Source organism: Crinia signifera, chromosome 6 (genome assembly GCF_055691185.1).
Source record: "Crinia signifera chromosome 6, ASM5569118v1, whole genome shotgun sequence".
Taxonomy (NCBI): domain Eukaryota; kingdom Metazoa; phylum Chordata; class Amphibia; order Anura; family Myobatrachidae; genus Crinia; species Crinia signifera.
The window spans coordinates 2,631-27,441 of NC_139222.1; the positions used below are offsets into that span (position 1 = coordinate 2,631).

The 24,811-nt window shown below is 48.9% G+C and overlaps 1 protein-coding gene across 1 annotated transcript in view; it reads left to right on the forward strand.

The window, feature by feature from the left end:
• Positions 1-1,206: 1,206 nt before the first annotated feature.
• LOC146009827 (uncharacterized) overlaps positions 1,207-24,811 on the forward strand; it is a 66,204-nt gene continuing 42,599 nt past the window's right edge. The window contains exon 1 of the mRNA XM_083150345.1: positions 1,207-1,257. Within this exon, the coding sequence (XP_083006471.1) occupies positions 1,224-1,257 (34 nt within the window). The 5' untranslated portion in view covers positions 1,207-1,223. The remainder of the gene's footprint in view (positions 1,258-24,811) is intronic.

Here is a 24,811-nt window from a genome sequence, read left to right on the forward strand (position 1 = left end):
CAGGTGAAAACCGTTTTAAAAAGCATTTAATACCATTCACACATTCAACCCGATTAACCCCCAAGGGACACGTTTCAAGCCATTGAAATAGAGCCATTCAAAAACGGCTTTGAACCGTGTAGGACTCTGCTTTTTAAACGTGTTGAAATACCGGTTATCTTTAACCGGTAAATCAACTCTGGCACTTTCACACTGCAGCCTTAAACGTTTTAAAATGGGGAAAAAAAACGGCAATATACCGTTTTAAAAGTGCGATGTGAAAGGGGTATAACAGTTGAATCCAAGAAGCTGTTCCATCACGTCCTTCTAAGCTCTTCTAGCTATAGAGAAGAATCTTCACTCCATAGGAAAGGTTCAGGAGTGTGGAGCATGAGTTCCTGCTTTGTGACCACAACAAAAATCAACGAGCCACAATCTCCGCTGGTTTGCTTGCTCGTCGCCGTTCAATTCATGGACACAAGGAACGATTTCTTTACCGAATCGTTACTGGCGACGAAAAATGGTGCCTGTACATCAATATGAACCAGCGTAAGGAATGGCTTAGCCAAGGTAAACAAACGACCCCGCGCATGAAACAAGATCTTCATCCGCGTAAAAAGATGTTGTGCGTATGGTGGGAGAGCTTGGTTGTGCGTATGGTGGGAGAGCTTGGTTGTGCGTATGGTGGGAGAGCTTGGTTGTGCGTATGGTGGGAGAGCTTGGTTGAATAAATTTTTCGAGTCTACACCAGGTGATTTCTACCAACGAGGTATTGAAACCTTATGGAACGTTGGAAATAAGTTGTAAACTACAAGGGAGAATACATTTATAAGTATTGGTGCTCCGAATTGTGCGTTGCGTGCCATATAGTGAAGCACATGAAAAGCATGCTTTTTCACTGTCACTTAACGTGTTTGTTTTGCGGTTACGTGAGGCACTGCATGCATTGGTCTTTGTTCTTACAGTAGAGAAGTCATTAATTATAATTTTCGGAGTCGGTGCATGGTTTGCCGACTCAACCCCGACTCCAGGTACTCGAAATTTCCTCCGACTCCACAGCTCTGGTGACCAGAGAGGTGACTGCTGGGAATGGGACGTTATATAGTAACACCGGGGATGTGTCTGGGTGATGAATGTATCATTGTGTGTGTCAGGTTCCTATAACGTGTGAGGATGTCACTGTCTATCTCTCCATGCAGGAGGGGGAGTATATAGAGGAACACAGGGGTCTGTACAAGGACGTGATGATGGAGAATCACCGGCCCCTCACATCACTGGGTAAGAGGAGACATTTATTGTACAGGGGAGACCAGGTTTGGGGATCCCCTATATACACCCAGCATCTGATAATCACATATATACAATGTACTCAGTCACTGCGTGTCTCCCACAGATGGGCCCAGTAACAGGAATACCCCAGAGATGTCCCCGTCCTCTGTATTCCCAGGATAATCACATATATACAATGTCCTCAGTCACTGTGTGTCTCCTACAGATGGGCCCAGTAACAGGAATACCCCAGAGAGATGTCCCCGTTCTCTGTATTCCCAGGATAATCACATATATACCATGTCCTCAGTCACTGCGTGTCTCCTACAGATGGGCCCAGTAACAGGAATATCCCAGAGAGATGTCCCCATCCTCTGTATTCCCAGGATAATCACATATATACAATGTCCTCAGTCACTGCTTGTCTCCTACAGATGGGCCAGTAACAGGAATACCCCAGAGAGATGTCCCCGTCCTCTGTATTCCCAGGATAATCACATATATACCATGTCCTCAGTCACTGTGTGTCTCCTACAGATGGGCCAGTAACAGGGATACCCCAGAGAGATGTCCCCGTCCTCTGTATTCCCAGGATAATCACATATATACCATGTCCTCAGTCACTGCGTGTCTCCTACAGATGGGCCAGTAACAGGAATACCCCAGAGAGATGTCCCCGTCCTCTGTATTCCCAGGATAATCACATATATACAATGTCCTCAGTCACTGCGTGTCTCCTACAGATGGGCCCAGTAACAGGAATACCCCAGAGAGATGTCCCCGTCCTCTGTATTCCCAGGATAATCACATATATACCATGTCCTCAGTCACTGTGTGTCTCCTACAGATGGGCCAGTAACAGGAATACCCCAGAGAGATGTCCCCGTCCTCTGTATTCCCAGGATAATCACATATATACCATGTCCTCAGTCACTGCGTGTCTCCTACAGATGGGCCCAGTAACAGGAATATCCCAGAGAGATGTCCCCGTCCTCTGTATTCCCAGGATAATCACATATATACAATGTCCTCAGTCACTGCTTGTCTCCTACAGATGGGCCAGTAACAGGAATACCCCAGAGAGATGTCCCCGTCCTCTGTATTCCCAGGATAATCACATATATACCATGTCCTCAGTCACTGTGTGTCTCCTACAGATGGGCCAGTAACAGGGATACCCCAGAGAGATGTCCCCGTCCTCTGTATTCCCAGGATAATCACATATATACCATGTCCTCAGTCACTGCGTGTCTCCTACAGATGGGCCAGTAACAGGAATACCCCAGAGAGATGTTCCCGTCCTCTGTATTCCCAGGATAATCACATATATACAATGTCCTCAGTCACTGTGTGTCTCCTACAGATGGGCCAGTAACAGGAATACCCCAGAGAGATGTCCCCGTCCTCTGTATTCCCAGGATAATCACATATATACCATGTCCTCAGTCACTGTGTGTCTCCTACAGATGGGCCAGTAACAGGAATACCCCAGAGAGATGTCCCCGTCCTCGGTATTCCCAGGATAATCACATATATACCATGTCCTCAGTCACTGTGTGTCTCCTACAGATGGGCCCAGTAACAGGAATACCCCAGAGAGATGTCCCCGTCCTCTGTATTCCCAGGATAATCACATATATACCATGTCCTCAGTCACTGCGTCTCTCCTACAGATGGGCCCAGTAACGGGAATACCCCAGAGAGATGTCCCCGTCCTCTGTATTCCCAGGATAATCACATATATACAATGTCCTCAGTCACTGCGTGTCTCCTACAGATGGGCCAGTAACAGGAATACCCCAGAGAGATGTCCCCGTCCTCTGTATTCCCAGGATAATCACATATATACAATGTCCTCAGTCACTGCGTGTCTCCTACAGATGGGCCCAGTAACAGGAATACCCCAGAGAGATGTCCCCGTCTTCTATATTCCCAGGATAATCACATATATACAATGTCCTCAGTCACTGCGTGTCTCCTACAGATGGCCCTGTAACAGGAATACCCCAGAGAGATGTCCCCGTCCTCTGTATTCCCAGGATAGTCACATATATACTATGTACTCAGTCACTGCGTGTCTCCTACAGATGGGCCAGTAACAGGGATACCCCAGAGAGATGTCCCCGTCATCTGTATTCTCAGGATAATCACATATAAACAATGTCCTCAGTCACTGTGTGTCTCCTACAGATGGGCCAGTAACAGGAATACCCCAGAGAGATGTCCCTGACCTCTGTATTCCCAGGATAATCACATATATACAATGTACTCAGTCACTGTGTGTCTCCTACAGATGGGCCCAGTAACAGGAATACCCCAGAGAGATGTCCCCGTCCTCTGTATTCCCAGGATAATCACATATATACCCTGTCCTCAGTCACTGTGTGTCTCCTACAGATGGGGCCAGTAACAGGAATACCCCAGAGAAATGTCCCCGTCCTCTGTATTCCCAGGATAATCACATATATACAATGTCCTCAGTCACTGTGTCTCCTACAGATGGGCCCAGTAACAGGAATACCCCAGAGAGATGTCCCCGTCCTCTGTATTCCCAGGATAATCACATATATACAATGTCCTCAGTCACTGTGTCTCCTACAGATGGGCCCAGTAACAGGAATACCCCAGAGAGATGTCCCCGTCCTCTGTATTCCCAGGATAATCACATATATACCATGTACTCTGTCACTGCGTGTCTCCTACAGATGGGGCCAGTAACAGGAATACCCCAGAGAGATGTCCCCGTCCTCTGTCTTCCCAGGATAATCACATATATACAATGTACTCTGTCACTGCGTGTCTCCTACAGATGGGGCCAGTAACAGGAATACCCCAGAGAGATGTCCCCGTCCTCTGTATTCCCAGGATAATCACATATATACCATGTCCTCAGTCACTGTGTGTCTCCTACGGATGGGCCCAGTAATAGGAATACCCCACAGAGATGTCCCCGTCCTCTGTATTCCCAGGATAATCACATATATACAATGTACTCTGTCACTGCGTGTCTCCTACAGATGGGCCAGTAACAGGAATACCCCAGAGAGATGTCCCCGTCCCCTGTATTCCCAGGATAATCACATATATACCATGTCCTCAGTCACTGCGTGTCTCCTACAGATGGGCCCAGTAACAGGAATACCCCAGAGAGATGTCCCCGTCCTCTGTATTCCCAGGATAATCACATATATACCATGTCCTCAGTCACTGCGTGTCTCCTACAGATGGGCCCAGTAACAGGAATACCCCAGAGAGATGTCCCCGTCCTCGGTATTCCCAGGATAATCACATATATACAATGTCCTCAGTCACCGTGTGTCTCCTACAGATGGGCCCAGTAACAGGAATACCCCAGAGAGATGTCCCCGTCCTCTGTATTCCCAGGATAATCACATATATACCATGTCCTCAGTCACTGTGTGTCTCCTACAGATGGGCCCAGTAACAGGAATACCCCACAGAGATGTCCCCGTCCTCTGTATTCCCAGGATAATCACATATATACAATGTCCTCAGTCACTGTGTCTCCTACAGATGGGCCAGTAACAGGAATACCCCAGAGAGATGTCCCCGTCCTCGGTATTCCCAGGATAATCACATATATACCATGTCCTCAGTCACTGTGTGTCTCCTACAGATGGGCCAGTAACAGGAATACCCCAGAGAGATGTCCCCGTCCTCTGTATTCCCAGGATAATCACATATATACAATGTCCTCAGTCACTGTGTGTCTCCTACAGATGGGCCCAGTAACAGAGATACCCCAGAGAGATGTCCCCGTCCTCTGTATTCCCAGGATAATCACATATATACCATGTCCTCAGTCACTGCGTGTCTCCTACAGATGGGCCAGTAACAGGAATATCCCAGAGAGATGTCCCCGTCCTCTGTATTCCCAGGATAATCACATATATACAATGTCCTCAGTCACTGCGTGTCTCCTACAGATGGGCCAGTAACAGGAATACACCAGAGAGATGTCCCCGTCCTCTGTATTCCCAGGATAATCACATATATACAATGTCCTCAGTCACTGTGTGTCTCCTACAGATGGGCCCAGTATCAGGAATACCCCAGAGAGATGTCCCCGTCCTCTGTATTCCCAGGATAATTACATATATACCATGTCCTCAGTCACTGTGTGTCTCCTACAGATGGGCCCAGTAACAGGAATACCCCAGAGAGATGTCCCCGTCCTCTGTATTCCCAGGATAATCACATATATACAATGTCCTCAGTCACCGTGTGTCTCCTACAGATGGGCCCAGTAACAGGAATACCCCACAGAGATGTCCCCGTCCTCTGTATTCCCAGGATAATCACATATATACAATGTACTCAGTCACTGCGTGTCTCCTACAGATGGGCCAGTAACAGGAATACCCCAGAGAGATGTCCCCGTCCTCTGTATTCCCAGGATAATCACATATATACAATGTACTCAGTCACTGCGTGTCTCCTACAGATGGGCCCAGTAACAGGAATACGCCAGAGAGATGTCCCCGTCCTCTGTATTCCCAGGATAATCACATATATACAATCTCCTCAGTCACTGCGTGTCTCCTACAGATGGGCCCAGTAACAGAGATACCCCAGAGATATGTCCCCGTCCTCTGTATTCCCAGGATAATCACATATATACAATGTCCTCAGTCACTGTGTCTCCTACAGATGGGCCCAGTAACAGGAATACCCCAGAGAGATGTCCCCGTCCTCTGTATTCCCAGGATAATCACATATATACAATGTACTCAGTCACTGTGTGTCCTACAGATGGGGCCAGTAACAGGAATACCCCAGAGAGATGTCCCCGTCCTCTGTATTCCCAGGATAATCACATATATACCATGTCCTCAGTCACTGTGTGTCTCCTACAGATGGGGCCAGTAACAGGAATACCCCAGAGAGATGTCCCCGTCCTCTGTATTCCCAGGATAATCACATATATACCATGTCCTCAGTCACTGTGTGTCTCCTACAGATGGGGCCAGTAACAGGAATACCCCAGAGAGATGTCCCCGTCCTCTGTATTTCCAGGATAATCACATATATACAATGTCCTCAGTCACTGTGTGTCTCCTACAGATGGGCCAGTAACAGGAATACCCCAGAGAGATGTCCCCGTCCTCTGTATTCCCAGGATAATCACATATATACAATGTCCTCAGTCACTGTGTGTCTCCTACAGATGGGCCCAGTAACAGGAATACACCAGAGAGATGTCCCCGTCCTCTGTATTCCCAGGATAATCACATATATACCATGTCCTCAGTCACTGTGTGTCTCCTACAGATGGGCCCAGTAACAGGAATACCCCAGAGAGATGTCCCCGTCCTCTGTATTCCCAGTATAATCACATATATACCATGTACTCAGTCACTGCGTGTCTCCTACAGATGGGCCCAGTAACAGGAATACCCCAGAGAGATGTCCCCGTCCTCTGTATTCCCAGGATAATCACATATATACCATGTCCTCAGTCACTGTGTGTCTCCTACAGATGGGCCCAGTAACAGGAATACCCCAGAGAGATTTCCCCGTCCTCTGTATTCCCAGGATAATCACATATATACAATGTCCTCAGTCACTGTGTGTCTCCTACAGATGGGCCCAGTAACAGGAATACCCCAGAGAGATGTCCCCGTCCTCTGTATTCCCAGGATAATCACATATATACCATGTCCTCAGTCACTGCGTGTCTCCTACAGATGGGCCCAGTAACAGGAATACCCCAGAGAGATGTCCCCGTCCTCTGTATTTCCAGGATAATCACATATATACCATGTCCTCAGTCACTGTGTGTCTCCTACAGATGGGGCCAGTAACAGGAATACCCCAGAGAGATGTCACCGTCCTCTGTATTCCCAGGATAATCACATATATACCATGTCCTCAGTCACTGTGTGTCTCCTACAGATGGGCCCAGTAACAGGAATACCCCAGAGAGATGTCCCCGTCCTCTGTATTCCCAGGATAATCACATATATACCATGTCCTCAGTCACTGCGTGTCTCCTACAGATGGGCCAGTAACAGAGATACCCCAGAGAGATGTCCCCGTCCACTGTATTCCCAGGATAATCACATATATACAATGTCCTCAGTCACTGCGTGTCTCCTACAGATGGGCCCAGTAACAGGAATACCCCAGAGAGATGTCCCCGTCCTCTGTATTCCCAGGATAATCACATATATACCATGTCCTCAGTCACTGCGTGTCTCCTACAGATGGGCCCAGTAACAGGAATACCCCAGAGAGATGTCCCCGTCCTCTGTATTCCCAGGATAATCACATATATACCATGTCCTCAGTCACTGCGTGTCTCCTACAGATGGCCCAGTAACAGAGATACCCCAGAGAGATGTCCCCGTCCTCTGTATTCCCAGGATAATCACATATATACCATGTCCTCAGTCACTGCGTGTCTCCTACAGATGGGCCCAGTAACAGGAATACCCCAGAGAGATGTCCCCGTCCTCTGTATTCCCAGGATAATCACATATATACAATGTCCTCAGTCACTGTGTGTCTCCTACAGATGGGCCCAGTAACAGGAATACCCCAGAGAGATTTCCCCGTCCTCTGTATTCCCAGGATAATCACATATATACAATGTCCTCAGTCACTGTGTGTCTCCTACAGATGGGCCCAGTAACAGGAATACCCCAGAGAGATGTCCCCGTCCTCTGTATTCCCAGGATAATCACATATATACCATGTCCTCAGTCACTGTGTGTCTCCTACAGATGGGCCCAGTAACAGGAATACCCCAGAGAGATGTCCCCGTCCTCTGTATTCCCAGGATAATCACATATATACAATGTCCTCAGTCACTGCGTGTCTCCTACAGATGGGGCCAGTAACAGGAATACCCCAGAGAGATGTCCCCGTCCTCTGTATTCCCAGGATAATCACATATATACCATGTCCTCAGTCACTGCGTGTCTCCTACAGATGGGCCCAGTAACAGGAATACACCAGAGAGATGTCCCCGTCCTCTGTATTCCCAGGATAATCACATATATACCATGTCCTCAGTCACTGCGTGTCTCCTACAGATGGGCCCAGTAACAGGAATACCCCAGAGAGATGTCCCCGTCCTCTGTATTCCCAGGATAATCACATATATACCATGTCCTCAGTCACTGCGTGTCTCCTACAGATGGGCCCAGTAACAGGAATACCCCAGAGAGATGTCCCCGTCCTCTGTATTCCCAGGATAATCACATATATACCATGTCCTCAGTAACTGCGTGTCTCCTACAGATGGGCCCAGTAACAGGAATACCCCAGAGAGATGTCCCCGTCCTCTGTATTCCCAGGATAATCACATATATACAATGTACTCAGTCACTGTGTGTCTCCTACAGATGGGACCAGTAACAGGAATACCCCAGAGAGATGTCCCCGTCCTCTGTATTCCCAGGATAATCACATATATACAATGTCCTCAGTCACTGTGTGTCTCCTACAGATGGGCCCAGTAACAGGAATACCCCAGAGAGATGTCCCCGTCCTCTGTATTCCCAGGATAATCACATATATACCATGTCCTCAGTCACTGTGTCTCCTACAGATGGGCCAGTAACGGGAATACCCCAGAGAGATGTCCCCGTCCTCTGTATTCCCAGGATAATCACATATATACCATGTCCTCAGTCACTATGTGTCTCCTACAGATGGGGCCAGTCACAGGAATACCCCAGAGAGATGTCCCCGTCCTCTGTATTCCCAGGATAATCACATATATACCATGTCCTCGGTCACTGCATGTCTCCTACAGATGGGCCCAGTAACAGGAATACCCCAGAGAGATGTCCCCGTCCTCTGTATTCCCAGGATAATCACATATATACCATGTCACGGACCCACCGGTCGCCTGCTCCGATACGTCAATCTGAGCAGCTCCGGCCGTGACTGGGGTTCACTCAGGACACTCGGGTCCTTTCCTTGAGGTACACTGCCACCAGCCAAAACCTGATTTTAGCGCCTGAAACTGCGCAAGGGGCGGCTTGGCTCGCCCCTGACCACACAATACAAGATAACAATGGTAACGCTTTCCAGCCTTTCTCTTCTGAGGCTAATGAGTCTTAGGAACACAGAACCAGGACTGAGAATATGTATTATTTATTCCTAGAAAACTACAGAGCTTTAGAAAACAGTTACAAGATTTTACAGAGATTTTAAAAGTACACACGAGTTTTAAATGCAATTTCAAAAATAAAAAGGGAAAAAAGACAGAACCTATCTTACACTTAAATACAGATCCTGAAGTGGGGGGGTCCTCCACAAGAAATCTCTCGTCGCCTACAGCCTGCTTTGCTAGACCCCCAGGTAGTGACACTGACTATCCCAAGGTACAGAGGTTTTATCTGCAGCCTCCCTCATCCCTCCCACCCTTGGGATTTTTAACCATTCCCTTGCTGAGCCTAGTGAAGGTCCCTAGATCTTTCCCATAAAGAATTTGTCCCTGCTTTGAAGTAGATCTTATACATTCCTCAAGTGATAAGAGGTCATTTAGTGCAGGGCCAGAGCCACTTTGGCCGGTTGGCTGGACACTATTGCTCTCCCCCCCAATCTGGTTTATGAGGGGTCTCAGATCTTATCTTACATCCTAACTCCAGAGGAGTCCACAGATGGCTACACTCCCTGGGTCACCAATAGTCCACACACATAATACATGACATGTTCTGATCTCCCACATAATAATCACAGGCGGCATGATTTTACCAAACATACCAGACATACATTGATTGCACAGATAATCATAACAGGAGGCATACGTTAATTTGATCGATCACCTGATCTGATCGTTACACCTCCCCCTTTTAAAATGGCGCACAGAGGCGGTGACCCACGTCACCGTCTCATCAGTGCGCTATTAACTACATCACCTGGACAGGTAGCAGTGGTCTCTGTGCTGAGACAGACTGCCACTGATTCTGCGGGATCTGTACTAACACTTCACTATACTTGACGTCTGTCATGGCACCACCTGACGCCATAGCCGTGGCTAGGGTGGGCAATGGGCATAGTCCCTGTCCCTCTCGCAGGAGATGGCAAACTAAAAGCACACAGGTGTCCTCGAACCCATAGTCTGTGAGCACACTGATATAGTGGGAGCTGTGCCCATCCCGGCTGGTATTGACACAGCCCACCACAGCTGTGCGTCGGACTCCTGGACACGGATTCTCCCCTGCAGCTGGCAGTTTGGCCTTACTCACTGAGATCAGTACCAGACCATTCCGCCACACCCCAAATGGCCATCCCCCTGGGACTCGTAACTCGGCACGTTTAACTATACCACAGGTGTGGGCCATTCTCCCAGCACTATATACAGACTGAAAAATGTCTTCCCAGCACCTCTCCTGAGCTGACTGACCCCCCCTCCCCTTCACTGGGGGGAAGGTCCACTCACTCAACACCACACACCTCATCCTTTTGTGAGGAGATTCGCCCTCTGTGTCTGTGTGTGTGAATTGTGAAGGGGGGCACGTGTCTGCAAGGGGGAATACCAGCAGGTCCTTGTCCCCTGTCTTGGGAACATCCCAGCTCAGCTTTCCTGAGGTTAATGGAGCTGAGTTTACCTGTGCTTCTCGGGCCCTCCCACCCTTCTGGTTACACACAGCAGCTTCCCTACTAGCCACTGGCTCTATTCCTGAAACAACCCTTTCACTGTACCCAGGGGTATCTTTCCCTATTCCCAGGTATGGGGCAGCCTGTGCAGGGTTGATTCTCAGTTTTGCGTGGAAAGCCGAGCTTTCCATGGCAGTCCAGGACACCTTCCTGAGCCTGACCTTCCCTCCCAGACCCGCAGGTTCTGTGCCTGGGGTGGTGCCACTGAGGTTCTCAGGAGAGGCATCCGTTATCCAGTGATGCTGGAAAAATGCACTCTCTGGAGGGTTCTCAGTGTCTGGAGGTAACCCCTGCTGTGTTCCTGTATCTGTTCTTGTGTGGCTACAGTAAGGAGGGGGGTTTGGGGGGAAAGCTGCAGTAAGGGACACTCTCTCCCTATCTGACAGGTCTACAGTGCACGCAGGACCCACCGGGTCACTTATTATACCTGGTACCACATTTCCCACAGTAGCGCAAGACATCACATTATCAACAGTAACATCAATATCATAACCTGGGGAGACATCCTGCAATACCTGCAAATTAGCCTGTGCATCTTCCACAACACATGGGGCCCATCCTGCTGGCTTACAATTGCACCGTGGCAAACCCGTTATATCTGGATCCCATTGTCTCTGAGCAGGAATGACGTTATCTGAGCATGTTGTCACCAGTAACTTATGGGCAGGTACATGCTCTGCCTGCAACCAACTCAGATCGGTCCCATTGGTGCAGTTAGCGTCCCATGGCACCATGTCACAACCAGACATCACTGGAAGAACAGGGTTAACTTCTAGCACAGCAACCCTAATGACATCACCAGCAGCACTCCTACCACTGGTGAGTGAGGGTGTCTCATTCCCAACTAGATTAGGGCATTCATTTAACCCCACAAACTGGCAAGGATTACCCACTATACCTGTCTCTAACTCACCCTCCACCTCTACCGAAGGTACGGCACTATCACAGATCATCCCAGGGGCTTCACACAAAATAACAACATTGCAATGTTCAGCATGGTTACATACTACCTGAGATGCATCATATGGTTCAGAAGGGTTAGCGACAGATATGTGTGGAGTTAATAAAAGTCCCACATCAGTAGTCCCACACATACTTGTGTGCATACAGTCAGAAAGTCCCATTCCTATTTCCGACATAGTCTCTCCCCTGCATACTTTCACTATGCAGCCAGCCGCTTCCGGCAACAAATCTGGAGCAACGGGTGGGAACATGCTGCTCACATCTTCCAGCAGTTTAAACTGGGCCTTGTGATGTGAGGTCTCCTGAGCAGGTTCCATGACTGCTGTAGTAGGCAGAGGCACCTTGTCCTGGTAGGGCACCCCTGGTGAGAGCAAGCTGCTGACATCCTCAGATTCTGCTTCTCCCAACCGTTTAAACTGGAACTCTGCTTCCAGAGCTGGTAACAACAGCTGTTCTAGGCGACGCCACTCCACACCTATCCGGCGGCACTGATCTCCCCAAAATGGGGTATCCAGCTTTCTCCAAGCATCGACCTCCTGCTGCGCAAATTTGTAACATTGTCCCAGTTCTCTCAGCAGCACCCAAGGAGACGCGGATGGACCCCAGAAACGAAATGCTGCACGATACTGGCTGAAGGCATTGCACTCATCGTCCCTGGCCTGGGTGAGCTGCGTGATCATCTCCCCACGAGTATGGTTGTGGCAGGAGATACCTTGCAGCTGGCATTCTTCCGTTAGTTCCTCTGTGCTCAGTAGGGTAAACATATCATCATCCTCCACTGGGTCAATATACCCACTGGGCTCTTCTGGTGCTGTAGGGGATTGGTACTCTGCAGTCTCCCTGACTGCCACACATCCTACAGTCTCCCTGGTGCTAGCAGAGATGTCACCTCTCTGAGCATCGGTTGTAGTGTCCAGGGCCAGCTCATTACTCACAACCAAGCTGACACTCACTTGGCTTCCTCTGTCTGCTTCCAAGACAGGGAACTGTGCATGACGCGGTCCGGTGAAATTCACGTCAGCGGTCATTTGGGACCTCTGTCCCTTGTTAGGCTCCCCATGATTGATAACAGAGTCCACACCATGATCCAACACATTATTTACTTCCGCAGACAGTAAAAGTTCAGTACGAAGCCCATCTCCTGCTAACTCAGTAGCCACGGCAGATAAAGTCTCACGTAAAGGTTCGCCATCATGATGCCCTGTATCATCCTCCACTGGTTCACCAACAGCGATCAGCCCCCTGAGCCTCACCAGTTCCAACTGGTATTCACGCTGGGCCTGACGCTCTGCAGCCTCTCGTACGGCTTTGCGCTCCTCAGCCTCTAGCTCGGCTCTGCGCTGCTCAGCCTCTAGCTCGGCTCTGCGCTGCTCAGCCTCTAGCTGCATTAGCTGCACGGCCATTGTGGGGTCCAGGTCCTTCATTTGCCTGACAGCAGTTTGAAGGTAACTCTGCAGTGTAGACTCACTGTTGCCAGCAGATGCATCTGACCCTGGCAGGGCATCACTTGTGTTGTCTTGTGCCAACTGAGCCCTTGGAGTAGGAGTGTCCCTGGACTGGCTTCCTCCAGCAGCTAGAACCCGATCGGCTTCCATGAGTGCCTTTTATCATCAGTTCTTTACTCAGGCCAGACCAAGGGATGTCCCTCCGTACACATATAGTCGCCAGATCATCACGTCTCATCATCCGGTAATCAGACATCCTGAGTCTCACACTTGCCAAATAAAATGATAGTAAAGAAAACAAGAGAAGGGAGGGGAACAGAAATTGCACTCACTGTGTGACTTTTAAAACTATAGTAAAGCTCTGAGTTCTGATTCTGGTGATGTGGGTATTTCTCACAAAATTCTACCCACACTCACTTAAGTTCTTAAAGAGAAAAATGAATTCTCCATCCCACCGCTTGCCGCCAAATGTCACGGACCCACCGGTCGCCTGCTCCGATACGTCAATCTGAGCAGCTCCGGCCGTGACTGGGGTTCACTCAGGACACTCGGGTCCTTTCCTTGAGGTACACTGCCACCAGCCAAAACCTGATTTTAGCGCCTGAAACTGCGCAAGGGGCGGCTTGGCTCGCCCCTGACCACACAATACAAGATAACAATGGTAACGCTTTCCAGCCTTTCTCTTCTGAGGCTAATGAGTCTTAGGAACACAGAACCAGGACTGAGAATATGTATTATTTATTCCTAGAAAACTACAGAGCTTTAGAAAACAGTTACAAGATTTTACAGAGATTTTAAAAGTACACACGAGTTTTAAATGCAATTTCAAAAATAAAAAGGGAAAAAAGACAGAACCTATCTTACACTTAAATACAGATCCTGAAGTGGGGGGGTCCTCCACAAGAAATCTCTCGTCGCCTACAGCCTGCTTTGCTAGACCCCCAGGTAGTGACACTGACTATCCCAAGGTACAGAGGTTTTATCTGCAGCCTCCCTCATCCCTCCCACCCTTGGGATTTTTAACCATTCCCTTGCTGAGCCTAGTGAAGGTCCCTAGATCTTTCCCATAAAGAATTTGTCCCTGCTTTGAAGTAGATCTTATACATTCCTCAAGTGATAAGAGGTCATTTAGTGCAGGGCCAGAGCCACTTTGGCCGGTTGGCTGGACACTATTGCTCTCCCCCCCAATCTGGTTTATGAGGGGTCTCAGATCTTATCTTACATCCTAACTCCAGAGGAGTCCACAGATGGCTACACTCCCTGGGTCACCAATAGTCCACACACATAATACATGACATGTTCTGATCTCCCACATAATAATCACAGGCGGCATGATTTTACCAAACATACCAGACATACATTGATTGCACAGATAATCATAACAGGAGGCATACGTTAATTTGATCGATCACCTGATCTGATCGTTACACCTCCCCCTTTTAAAATGGCGCACAGAGGCGGTGACCCACGTCACCGTCTCATCAGTGCGCTATTAACTACATCACCTGGACAGGTAGCAGTGGTCTCTGTGCTGAGACAGACTGCCACTGATTCTGCGGGATCTGTACTAACACTTCACTATACTTGACGTCTGTCATGGCACCACCTGACGCCATAGCCGTGGCTAGGGTGGGCAATGGGCATAGTCCCTGTCCCTCTCGCAGGAGATGGCAAACTAAAAGCACACAGGTGTCCTCGAACCCATAGTCTGTGAGCACACTGATATAGTGGGAGCTGTGCCCATCCCGGCTGGTATTGACACAGCCCACCACAGCTGTGCGTCGGACTCCTGGACACGGATTCTCCCCTGCAGCTGGCAGTTTGGCGGACCCACCGGTCGCCTGCTCCGATACGTCAATCTGAGCAGCTCCGGCCGTGACTGGGGTTCACTCAGGACACTCGGGTCCTTTCCTTGAGGTACACTGCCACCAGCCAAAACCTGATTTTAGCGCCTGAAACTGCGCAAGGGGCGGCTTGGCTCGCCCCTGACCACACAATACAAGATAACAATGGTAACGCTTTCCAGCCTTTCTCTTCTGAGGCTAATGAGTCTTAGGAACACAGAACCAGGACTGAGAATATGTATTATTTATTCCTAGAAAACTACAGAGCTTTAGAAAACAGTTACAAGATTTTACAGAGATTTTAAAAGTACACACGAGTTTTAAATGCAATTTCAAAAATAAAAAGGGAAAAAAGACAGAACCTATCTTACACTTAAATACAGATCCTGAAGTGGGGGGGTCCTCCACAAGAAATCTCTCGTCGCCTACAGCCTGCTTTGCTAGACCCCCAGGTAGTGACACTGACTATCCCAAGGTACAGAGGTTTTATCTGCAGCCTCCCTCATCCCTCCCACCCTTGGGATTTTTAACCATTCCCTTGCTGAGCCTAGTGAAGGTCCCTAGATCTTTCCCATAAAGAATTTGTCCCTGCTTTGAAGTAGATCTTATACATTCCTCAAGTGATAAGAGGTCATTTAGTGCAGGGCCAGAGCCACTTTGGCCGGTTGGCTGGACACTATTGCTCTCCCCCCCAATCTGGTTTATGAGGGGTCTCAGATCTTATCTTACATCCTAACTCCAGAGGAGTCCACAGATGGCTACACTCCCTGGGTCACCAATAGTCCACACACATAATACATGACATGTTCTGATCTCCCACATAATAATCACAGGCGGCATGATTTTACCAAACATACCAGACATACATTGATTGCACAGATAATCATAACAGGAGGCATACGTTAATTTGATCGATCACCTGATCTGATCGTTACATACCATGTCCTCAGTCACTGCGTGTCTCCTACAGATGGGCCCAGTAACAGGAATACCCCAGAGAGATGTCCCCGTCCTCTGTATTCCCAGGATAATCACATATATACCATGTCCTCAGTCACTGCGTGTCTCCTACAGATGGGCCAGTAACAGGAATACCCCAGAGAGATGTCCCCGTCCTCTGTATTCCCAGGATAATCACATATATACCATGTCCTCAGTCACTGCGTGTCTCCTACAGATGGGCCCAGTAACAGGAATACCCCAGAGAGATGTCCCCATCCTCTGTATTCCCAGGATAATCACATATATACCATGTCCTCAGTCACTGCGTGTCTCCTACAGATGGGCCCAGTAACAGGAATACCCCACAGAGATGTCCCCGTCCTCTGTATTCCCAGGATAATCACATATATACAATGTCCTCAGTCACTGTGTGTCTCCTACAGATGGGCCCAGTAACAGGAATACCCCAGAGAGATGTCCTCGTCCTCTGTATTCCCAGGATAATCACATATATACCATGTCCTCAGTCACTGCGTGTGTCCTACAGATGGGCCCAGTAATGCCCCTTTCAGACCGCACTTTTAAAACGGTAAATTGCCGTTTTTTTACCGTTTTAAAACGGTAATGTGTGCGGTCTGAAAGGTCCAGTCCCACTTAACCGGTTAGAAAATGCCGTTTTTTCTAACCGGTTAAAATGCAGGGTCCTACCCGTTTCTGAACCGGTATTTTAGCGCAAAAATCGGCTCAGAAACGGTATTTAGGACCCAGCCAATGAGCTGGGTCCTAAATTCAGCACAGTGAATACTTAATGAGCGCTCATTAAGTATTCACAGCACTGGAGCCCCCCCGCGCGTGTCGACACCCCCCGCGCGCGTGTCGACGCCCCCCCCCCGCGCGTGTCGACGGCCCCCCCGCGTGTCGACCCCCCGCGCGTGTCGACTTACCCCGCCCCGTGCCGGTATCTCCGTTGTGGTTCCCGGCACTGCAGCTCAGTATGCTCGGAAAGCACTTATGAAAAAAGTGTCTTTCAGAAAATGGCTGCCCCCCATACGGAAGACAGGTTTTTTTAAACAGGGTTTCCTATGGGGCAGCCATTTTCTGGAAGACACTTTTTTCATAAGTGCTTTCCGAGCATACTGAGCTGCAGTCCACAACGGAGGTACCGGGACGGGGTAAGTCGACACGGGGGGGGGGGGGCGCCGACACGCGGGGTGGGGGGGCGTCGACATGCGCGGGGGCGTCGACATGCTCTCGGTCGACACGCGAGGGGGTGGGGGGGAGCTGCACGGAGGGGAGGGCTGAAGGCTGCACTGGCTTTGACCCTGTATTTGGAAAGTTTCCAAAAACGGGTCTGCCAGTGTCAAAAAATCGGCACTTAAACGGTAATATACCGTTTAAGTGCTGCGGTGTGAAAGGGGTTTTATCTGGCAGACCCGTTTTTGGAAACGTTTCCAAATACAGGGTCAAAGCCAGTTATGCGGTCTGAAAGCAGCATAACAGGAATACCCCAGAGAGATGTCCCCGTCCTCTGTATTCCCAGGATAATCACATATATACCATGTCCTCAGTCACTGTGTGTCTCCTACAGATGGGGCCAGTAACAGGAATACCCCAGAGAGATGTCCCCGTCCTCTGTATTCCCAGGATAATCACATATATACAATGTCCTCAGTCACTGCGTGTCTCCTACAGATGGGCCCAGTAACAGGAATACCCCAGAGAGATGTCCCCGTCCTCTATATTCCCAGGATAATCACATATATACAATGTCCTCAGTCACTGTGTGTCTCCTACAGATGGGCCCAGTAACAGGAATACCCCAGAGAGATGTCCCCGTCCTTTGTATTCCCAGGATAATCACATATATACAATGTCCTCAGTCACTGCGTGTCTCCTACAGATGGGGCCAGTAACAGGAATACCCCAGAGAGATGTCCCCGTCCTCTGTATTCCCAGGATAATCACATATATACCATGTCCTCAGTCACTGTGTGTCTCCTACAGATGGGCCCAGTAACAGGAATACCCCAGAGAGATGTCCCCGTCCTCTGTATTCCCAGGATAATCACATATATACCATGTACTCAGTCACTGGGTGTCTCCTACAGATGGGCCCAGTAACAGGAATACCCCAGAGAGATGTCCCCGTCCTCTGTATTCCCAGGATAATCACATATATACAATGTCCTCAGTCACTGTGTGTCTCCTACAGATGGGGCCAGTAACAGGAATACCCCAGAGAGATGTCCCCGTCCTCTGTATTCCCAGGATAATCACATATATACCATGTCCTCAGTCACTGTGTGTCTCCTACAGATGGCCCAGTAACAGGAATACCCCAGAGAGATGTCCCCGTCCTCTGTATTCCCAGGATAATCACATATATACCATGTCCTCAGTCACTGTGTGTCTCCTACAGATGGGCCCAGTAACAGGAATACCCCAGAGAGATGTCCCCGTCCTCTGTATTCCCAGGATAATCACATATATACAATGTCCTCAGTCACTGCGTGTCTCCTACAGATGGGCCCAGTAACAGGAATACCCCAGAGAGATGTCCCCGTCCTCTGTATTCCCAGGATAATCACATATATACCATGTCCTCAGTCACTGCGTGTCTCCTACAGATGGGCCCAGTAACAGGAATACCCCAGAGAGATGTCCCCGTCCTCTGTATTCCCAGGATAATCACATATATACCATGTCCTCAGTCACTGTGTGTCTCCTACAGATGGGCCCAGTAACAGGAATACCCCAGAGAGATGTCACCGTCCTCTGTATTCCCAGGATAATCACATATATACCATGTCCTCAGTCACTGCGTGTCTCCTACAGATGGGGCCAGTAACAGGAATACCCCAGAGAGATGTCCCTGTCCTCTGTATTCCCAGGATAATCACATATATACCATGTCCTCAGTCACTGCGTGTCTCCTACAGATGGGCCCAGTAACAGAGATACCCCAGAGAGATGTCCCCGTCCTCTGTATTCCCAGGATAATCACATATATACCATGTCCTCAGTCACTGTGTGTCTCCTACAGGTGTGGCCAAGTAACAGGAATACCCCAGAGAGATGTCCCCGTCCTCTGTATTCCCAGGATAATCACATATATACCATGTCCTCAGTCACTGTGTGTCTCCTACAGATGGGCCCAGTAACAGGAATACACCAGAGAGATGTCCCCGTCCTCTGTATTCCCAGGATAATCACATATATACAATGTCCTCAGTCACTGGGTGTCTCCTACAGATGGGCCCAGTAACAGGAATACCCCAGAGAGATGTCCCCATCCTCTGTATTCCCAGGATAATCACATATATACAATATCCTCAGTCACTGCGTGTCTCCTACAGATGGGGCCAGTAACAGGAATACCCCAGAGAGATGTCCTTGTCCTCTGTATTCCCAGGATAATCACATATATACAATGTCCTCAGTCACTGTGTGTCTCCTACAGATGGGCCCAGTAACAGGAATACCCCAGAGAGATGTCCCCGTCCTCTGTATTCCCAGAATAATCACATATATACCATGTCCTCAGTCACTGCGTGTCTCCTACAGATGAGCCCAGTAACAGGAATACCCCAGAGAGATGTCCCCGTCCTCTGTATTCCCAGGATAATCACATATATACCATGTCCTCAGTCACTGTGTGTCTCCTACAGATGGGCCCAGTAACAGGAATACCCCAGAGAGATGTCCCCGTCCTCTGTATTCCCAGGATAATCACATATATACCATGTCCTCAGTCACTGCGTGTCTCCTACAGATGGGGCCAGTAACAGGAATACCCCAGACAGATGTCCCCGTCCTCTGTATTCCCAGGATAATCACATATATACCATGTACTCAGTCACTGTGTGTCTCCTACAGATGGGCCCAGTAACAGGAATACCCCAGAGAGATGTCCCCGTCCTCTGTATTCCCAGGATAATCACATATATACCATGTCCTCAGTCACTGCGTGTCTCCTACAGATGGGCCCAGTAACAGGAATACCCCAGAGAGATGTCCTCGTCCTCTGTATTCCCAGGATAATCACATATATACAATGTACTCAGTCACTGTGTGTCTCCTACAGATGGGCCAGTAACAGGAATACCCCAGACAGATGTCCCCGTCCTCTGTATTCCCAGGATAATCACATATATACCATGTACTCAGTCACTGTGTGTCTCCTACAGATGGGCCCAGTAACAGGAATACCCCAGAGAGATGTCCCCGTCCTCTGTATTCCCAGGATAATCACATATATACAATGTCCTCAGTCACTGCGTGTCTCCTACAGATGGGCCCAGTAACAGGAATACCCCAGAGAGATGTCCCCGTCCTCTGTATTCCCAGGATAATCACATATATACCATGTCCTCAGTCACTGCGTGTCTCCTACAGATGGGCCCAGTAACAGGAATACCCCAGAGAGATGTCCCCGTCCTCTGTATTCCCAGGATAATCACATATATACCATGTCCTCAGTCACTGTGTGTCTCCTACAGATGGGCCCAGTAACAGGAATACCCCAGAGAGATGTCACCGTCCTCTGTATTCCCAGGATAATCACATATATACCATGTCCTCAGTCACTGCGTGTCTCCTACAGATGGGGCCAGTAACAGGAATACCCCAGAGAGATGTCCCTGTCCTCTGTATTCCCAGGATAATCACATATATACCATGTCCTCAGTCACTGCGTGTCTCCTACAGATGGGCCCAGTAACAGAGATACCCCAGAGAGATGTCCCCGTCCTCTGTATTCCCAGGATAATCACATATATACCATGTCCTCAGTCACTGTGTGTCTCCTACAGGTGTGGCCAAGTAACAGGAATACCCCAGAGAGATGTCCCCGTCCTCTGTATTCCCAGGATAATCACATATATACCATGTCCTCAGTCACTGTGTGTCTCCTACAGATGGGCCCAGTAACAGGAATACACCAGAGAGATGTCCCCGTCCTCTGTATTCCCAGGATAATCACATATATACAATGTCCTCAGTCACTGGGTGTCTCCTACAGATGGGCCCAGTAACAGGAATACCCCAGAGAGATGTCCCCATCCTCTGTATTCCCAGGATAATCACATATATACAATATCCTCAGTCACTGCGTGTCTCCTACAGATGGGGCCAGTAACAGGAATACCCCAGAGAGATGTCCTTGTCCTCTGTATTCCCAGGATAATCACATATATACAATGTCCTCAGTCACTGTGTGTCTCCTACAGATGGGCCCAGTAACAGGAATACCCCAGAGAGATGTCCCCGTCCTCTGTATTCCCAGAATAATCACATATATACCATGTCCTCAGTCACTGCGTGTCTCCTACAGATGAGCCCAGTAACAGGAATACCCCAGAGAGATGTCCCCGTCCTCTGTATTCCCAGGATAATCACATATATACCATGTCCTCAGTCACTGTGTGTCTCCTACAGATGGGCCCAGTAACAGGAATACCCCAGAGAGATGTCCCCGTCCTCTGTATTCCCAGGATAATCACATATATACCATGTCCTCAGTCACTGCGTGTCTCCTACAGATGGGGCCAGTAACAGGAATACCCCAGACAGATGTCCCCGTCCTCTGTATTCCCAGGATAATCACATATATACCATGTACTCAGTCACTGTGTGTCTCCTACAGATGGGCCCAGTAACAGGAATACCCCAGAGAGATGTCCCCGTCCTCTGTATTCCCAGGATAATCACATATATACCATGTCCTCAGTCACTGCGTGTCTCCTACAGATGGGCCCAGTAACAGGAATACCCCAGAGAGATGTCCTCGTCCTCTGTATTCCCAGGATAATCACATATATACAATGTACTCAGTCACTGTGTGTCTCCTACAGATGGGCCAGTAACAGGAATACCCCAGACAGATGTCCCCGTCCTCTGTATTCCCAGGATAATCACATATATACCATGTACTCAGTCACTGTGTGTCTCCTACAGATGGGCCCAGTAACAGGAATACCCCAGAGAGATGTCCCCGTCCTCTGTATTCCCAGGATAATCACATATATACCATGTCCTCAGTCACTGTGTGTCTCCTACAGATGGGGCCAGTAACAGGAATACCCCAGAGAGATGTCCTCGTCCTCTGTATTCCCAGGATAATCACATATATACAATGTACTCAGTCACTGTGTGTCTCCTACAGATTGGCCCAGTGACAGGAATACCCCAGAGAGATGTCCCCGTCCTCTGTATTCCCAGGATAATCACATATATACCATGTACTTAGTCACTGCGTGTCTCCTACAGATGGCCCAGTAACAGGAATACCCCAGAGAGATGTCCCCGTCCTCTGTATTCCCAGGATAATCACATATATACCATGTCCTCAGTCACTGTGTGTCTCCTACAGATGGGCCAGTAACAGGAATACCCCAGAGAGATGTCCCCGTCCTCTGTATTCCCAGGATAATCACATATATACAATGTACTCAGTCACTGCGTGTCTCCTACAGATGGGCCCAGTAACAGGAATACCCCAGAGAGATGTCCTCGTCCTCTGTATTCCCAGGATAATCACATATATACAATGTACTCAGTCACTGTGTGTCTCCTACAGATGGGCCAGTAACAGGAATACCCCAGACAGATGTCCCCGTCCTCTGTATTCCCAGGATAATCACATATATACCATGTACTCAGTCACTGTGTGTCTCCTACAGATGGGCCCAGTAACAGGAATACCCCAGAGAGATGTCCCCGTCCTCTGTATTCCCAGGATAATCACATATATACCATGTCCTCAGTCACTGTGTGTCTCCTACAGATGGGGCCAGTAACAGGAATACCCCAGAGAGATGTCCTCGTCCTCTGTATTCCCAGGATAATCACATATATACAATGTACTCAGTCACTGTGTGTCTCCTACAGATTGGCCCAGTGACAGGAATACCCCAGAGAGATGTCCCCGTCCTCTGTATTCCCAGGATAATCACATATATACCATGTACTTAGTCACTGCGTGTCTCCTACAGATGGCCCAGTAACAGGAATACCCCAGAGAGATGTCCCCGTCCTCTGTATTCCCAGGATAATCACATATATACCATGTCCTCAGTCACTGTGTGTCTCCTACAGATGGGCCAGTAACAGGAATACCCCAGAGAGATGTCCCCGTCCTCTGTATTCCCAGGATATTCACATATATACAATGTACTCAGTCACTGTGTGTCTCCTACAGATGGGCCCAGTAACAGGAATACCCCAGAGAGATGTCCTCGTCCTCTGTATTCCCAGGATAATCACATATATACAATGTCCTCAGTCACTGTGTGTCTCCTACAGATGGGGCCAGTAACAGGAATACCCCAGAGAGATGTCCCCATCCTCTGTATTCCCAGGATAATCACATATATACCATGTCCTCAGTCACTGCGTGTCTCCTACAGATGGGCCCAGTAACAGGAATACCCCAGAGAGATGTCCCCGTCCTCTGTATTCCCAGGATAATCACATATATACCATGTCCTCAGTCACTGCGTGTCTCCTACAGATGGGCCCAGTAACAGGAATACCCCAGAGAGATGTCCCCGTCCTCTGTATTCCCAGGATAATCACATATATACCATGTCCTCAGTCACTGTGTGTCTCCTACAGATGGGCCCAGTAACAGGAATACCCCAGAGAGATGTCCCCGTCCTCTGTATTCCCAGTATAATCACATATATACCATGTCCTCAGTCACTGTGTGTCTCCTACAGATGGGCCCAGTAACAGGAATACCCCAGAGAGATGTCCCCGTCCTCTGTATTCCCAGGATAATCACATATATACAATGTCCTCAGTCACTGTGTGTCCTACAGATGGGCCCAGTAACAGGGATACCCCAGAGAGATGTCCCCGTCCTCTGTATTCCCAGGATAATCACATATATACCATGTACTCAGTCACTGCGTGTCTCCTACAGATGGGCCCAGTAACAGGAATACTCCAGAGAGATGTCCCCGTCCTCTGTACTCCCAGGATAATCACATATATACCATGTCCTCAGTCACTGTGTGTCTCCTACAGATGGGGCCAGTAACAGGAATACCCCAGAGAGATGTCCCCGTCCTCTGTATTCCCAGGATAATCACATATATACAATGTCCTCAGTCACTGCGTGTCTCCTACAGATGGGGCCAGTAACAGGAATACCCCAGAGAGATGTCCCCGTCCTCTGTATTCCCAGGATAATCACATATATACCATGTACTCAGTCACTGCCTGTCTCCTACAGATGGGCCAGTAACAGGGATACCCCAGAGAGATGTCCCTGTCCTCTGTATTCCCAGGATAATCACATATATACAATGTCCTCAGTCACTGTGTGTCTCCTACAGATGGGCCAGTAACAGGGATACCCCAGAGAGATGTCCCTGTCCTCTGTATTCCCAGGATAATCACATATATACAATGTCCTCAGTCACTGTGTGTCTCCTACAGATGGGCCAGTAACAGGGATACCCCAGAGAGATGTCCCCGTCCTCTGTATTCCCAGGATAATCACATATATACAATGTCCTCAGTCACTGTGTGTCTCCTACAGATGGGCCCAGTAACAGGGATACCCCAGAGAGATGTCCCCGTCCTCTGTATTCCCAGGATAATCACATATATACAATGTACTCAGTCACTGCGTGTCTCCTACAGATGGGGCCAGTAACAGGGATACCCCAGAGAGATTTCCCCGTCCCCTGTATTCCCAGGATAATCACATATATACCATGTCCTCAG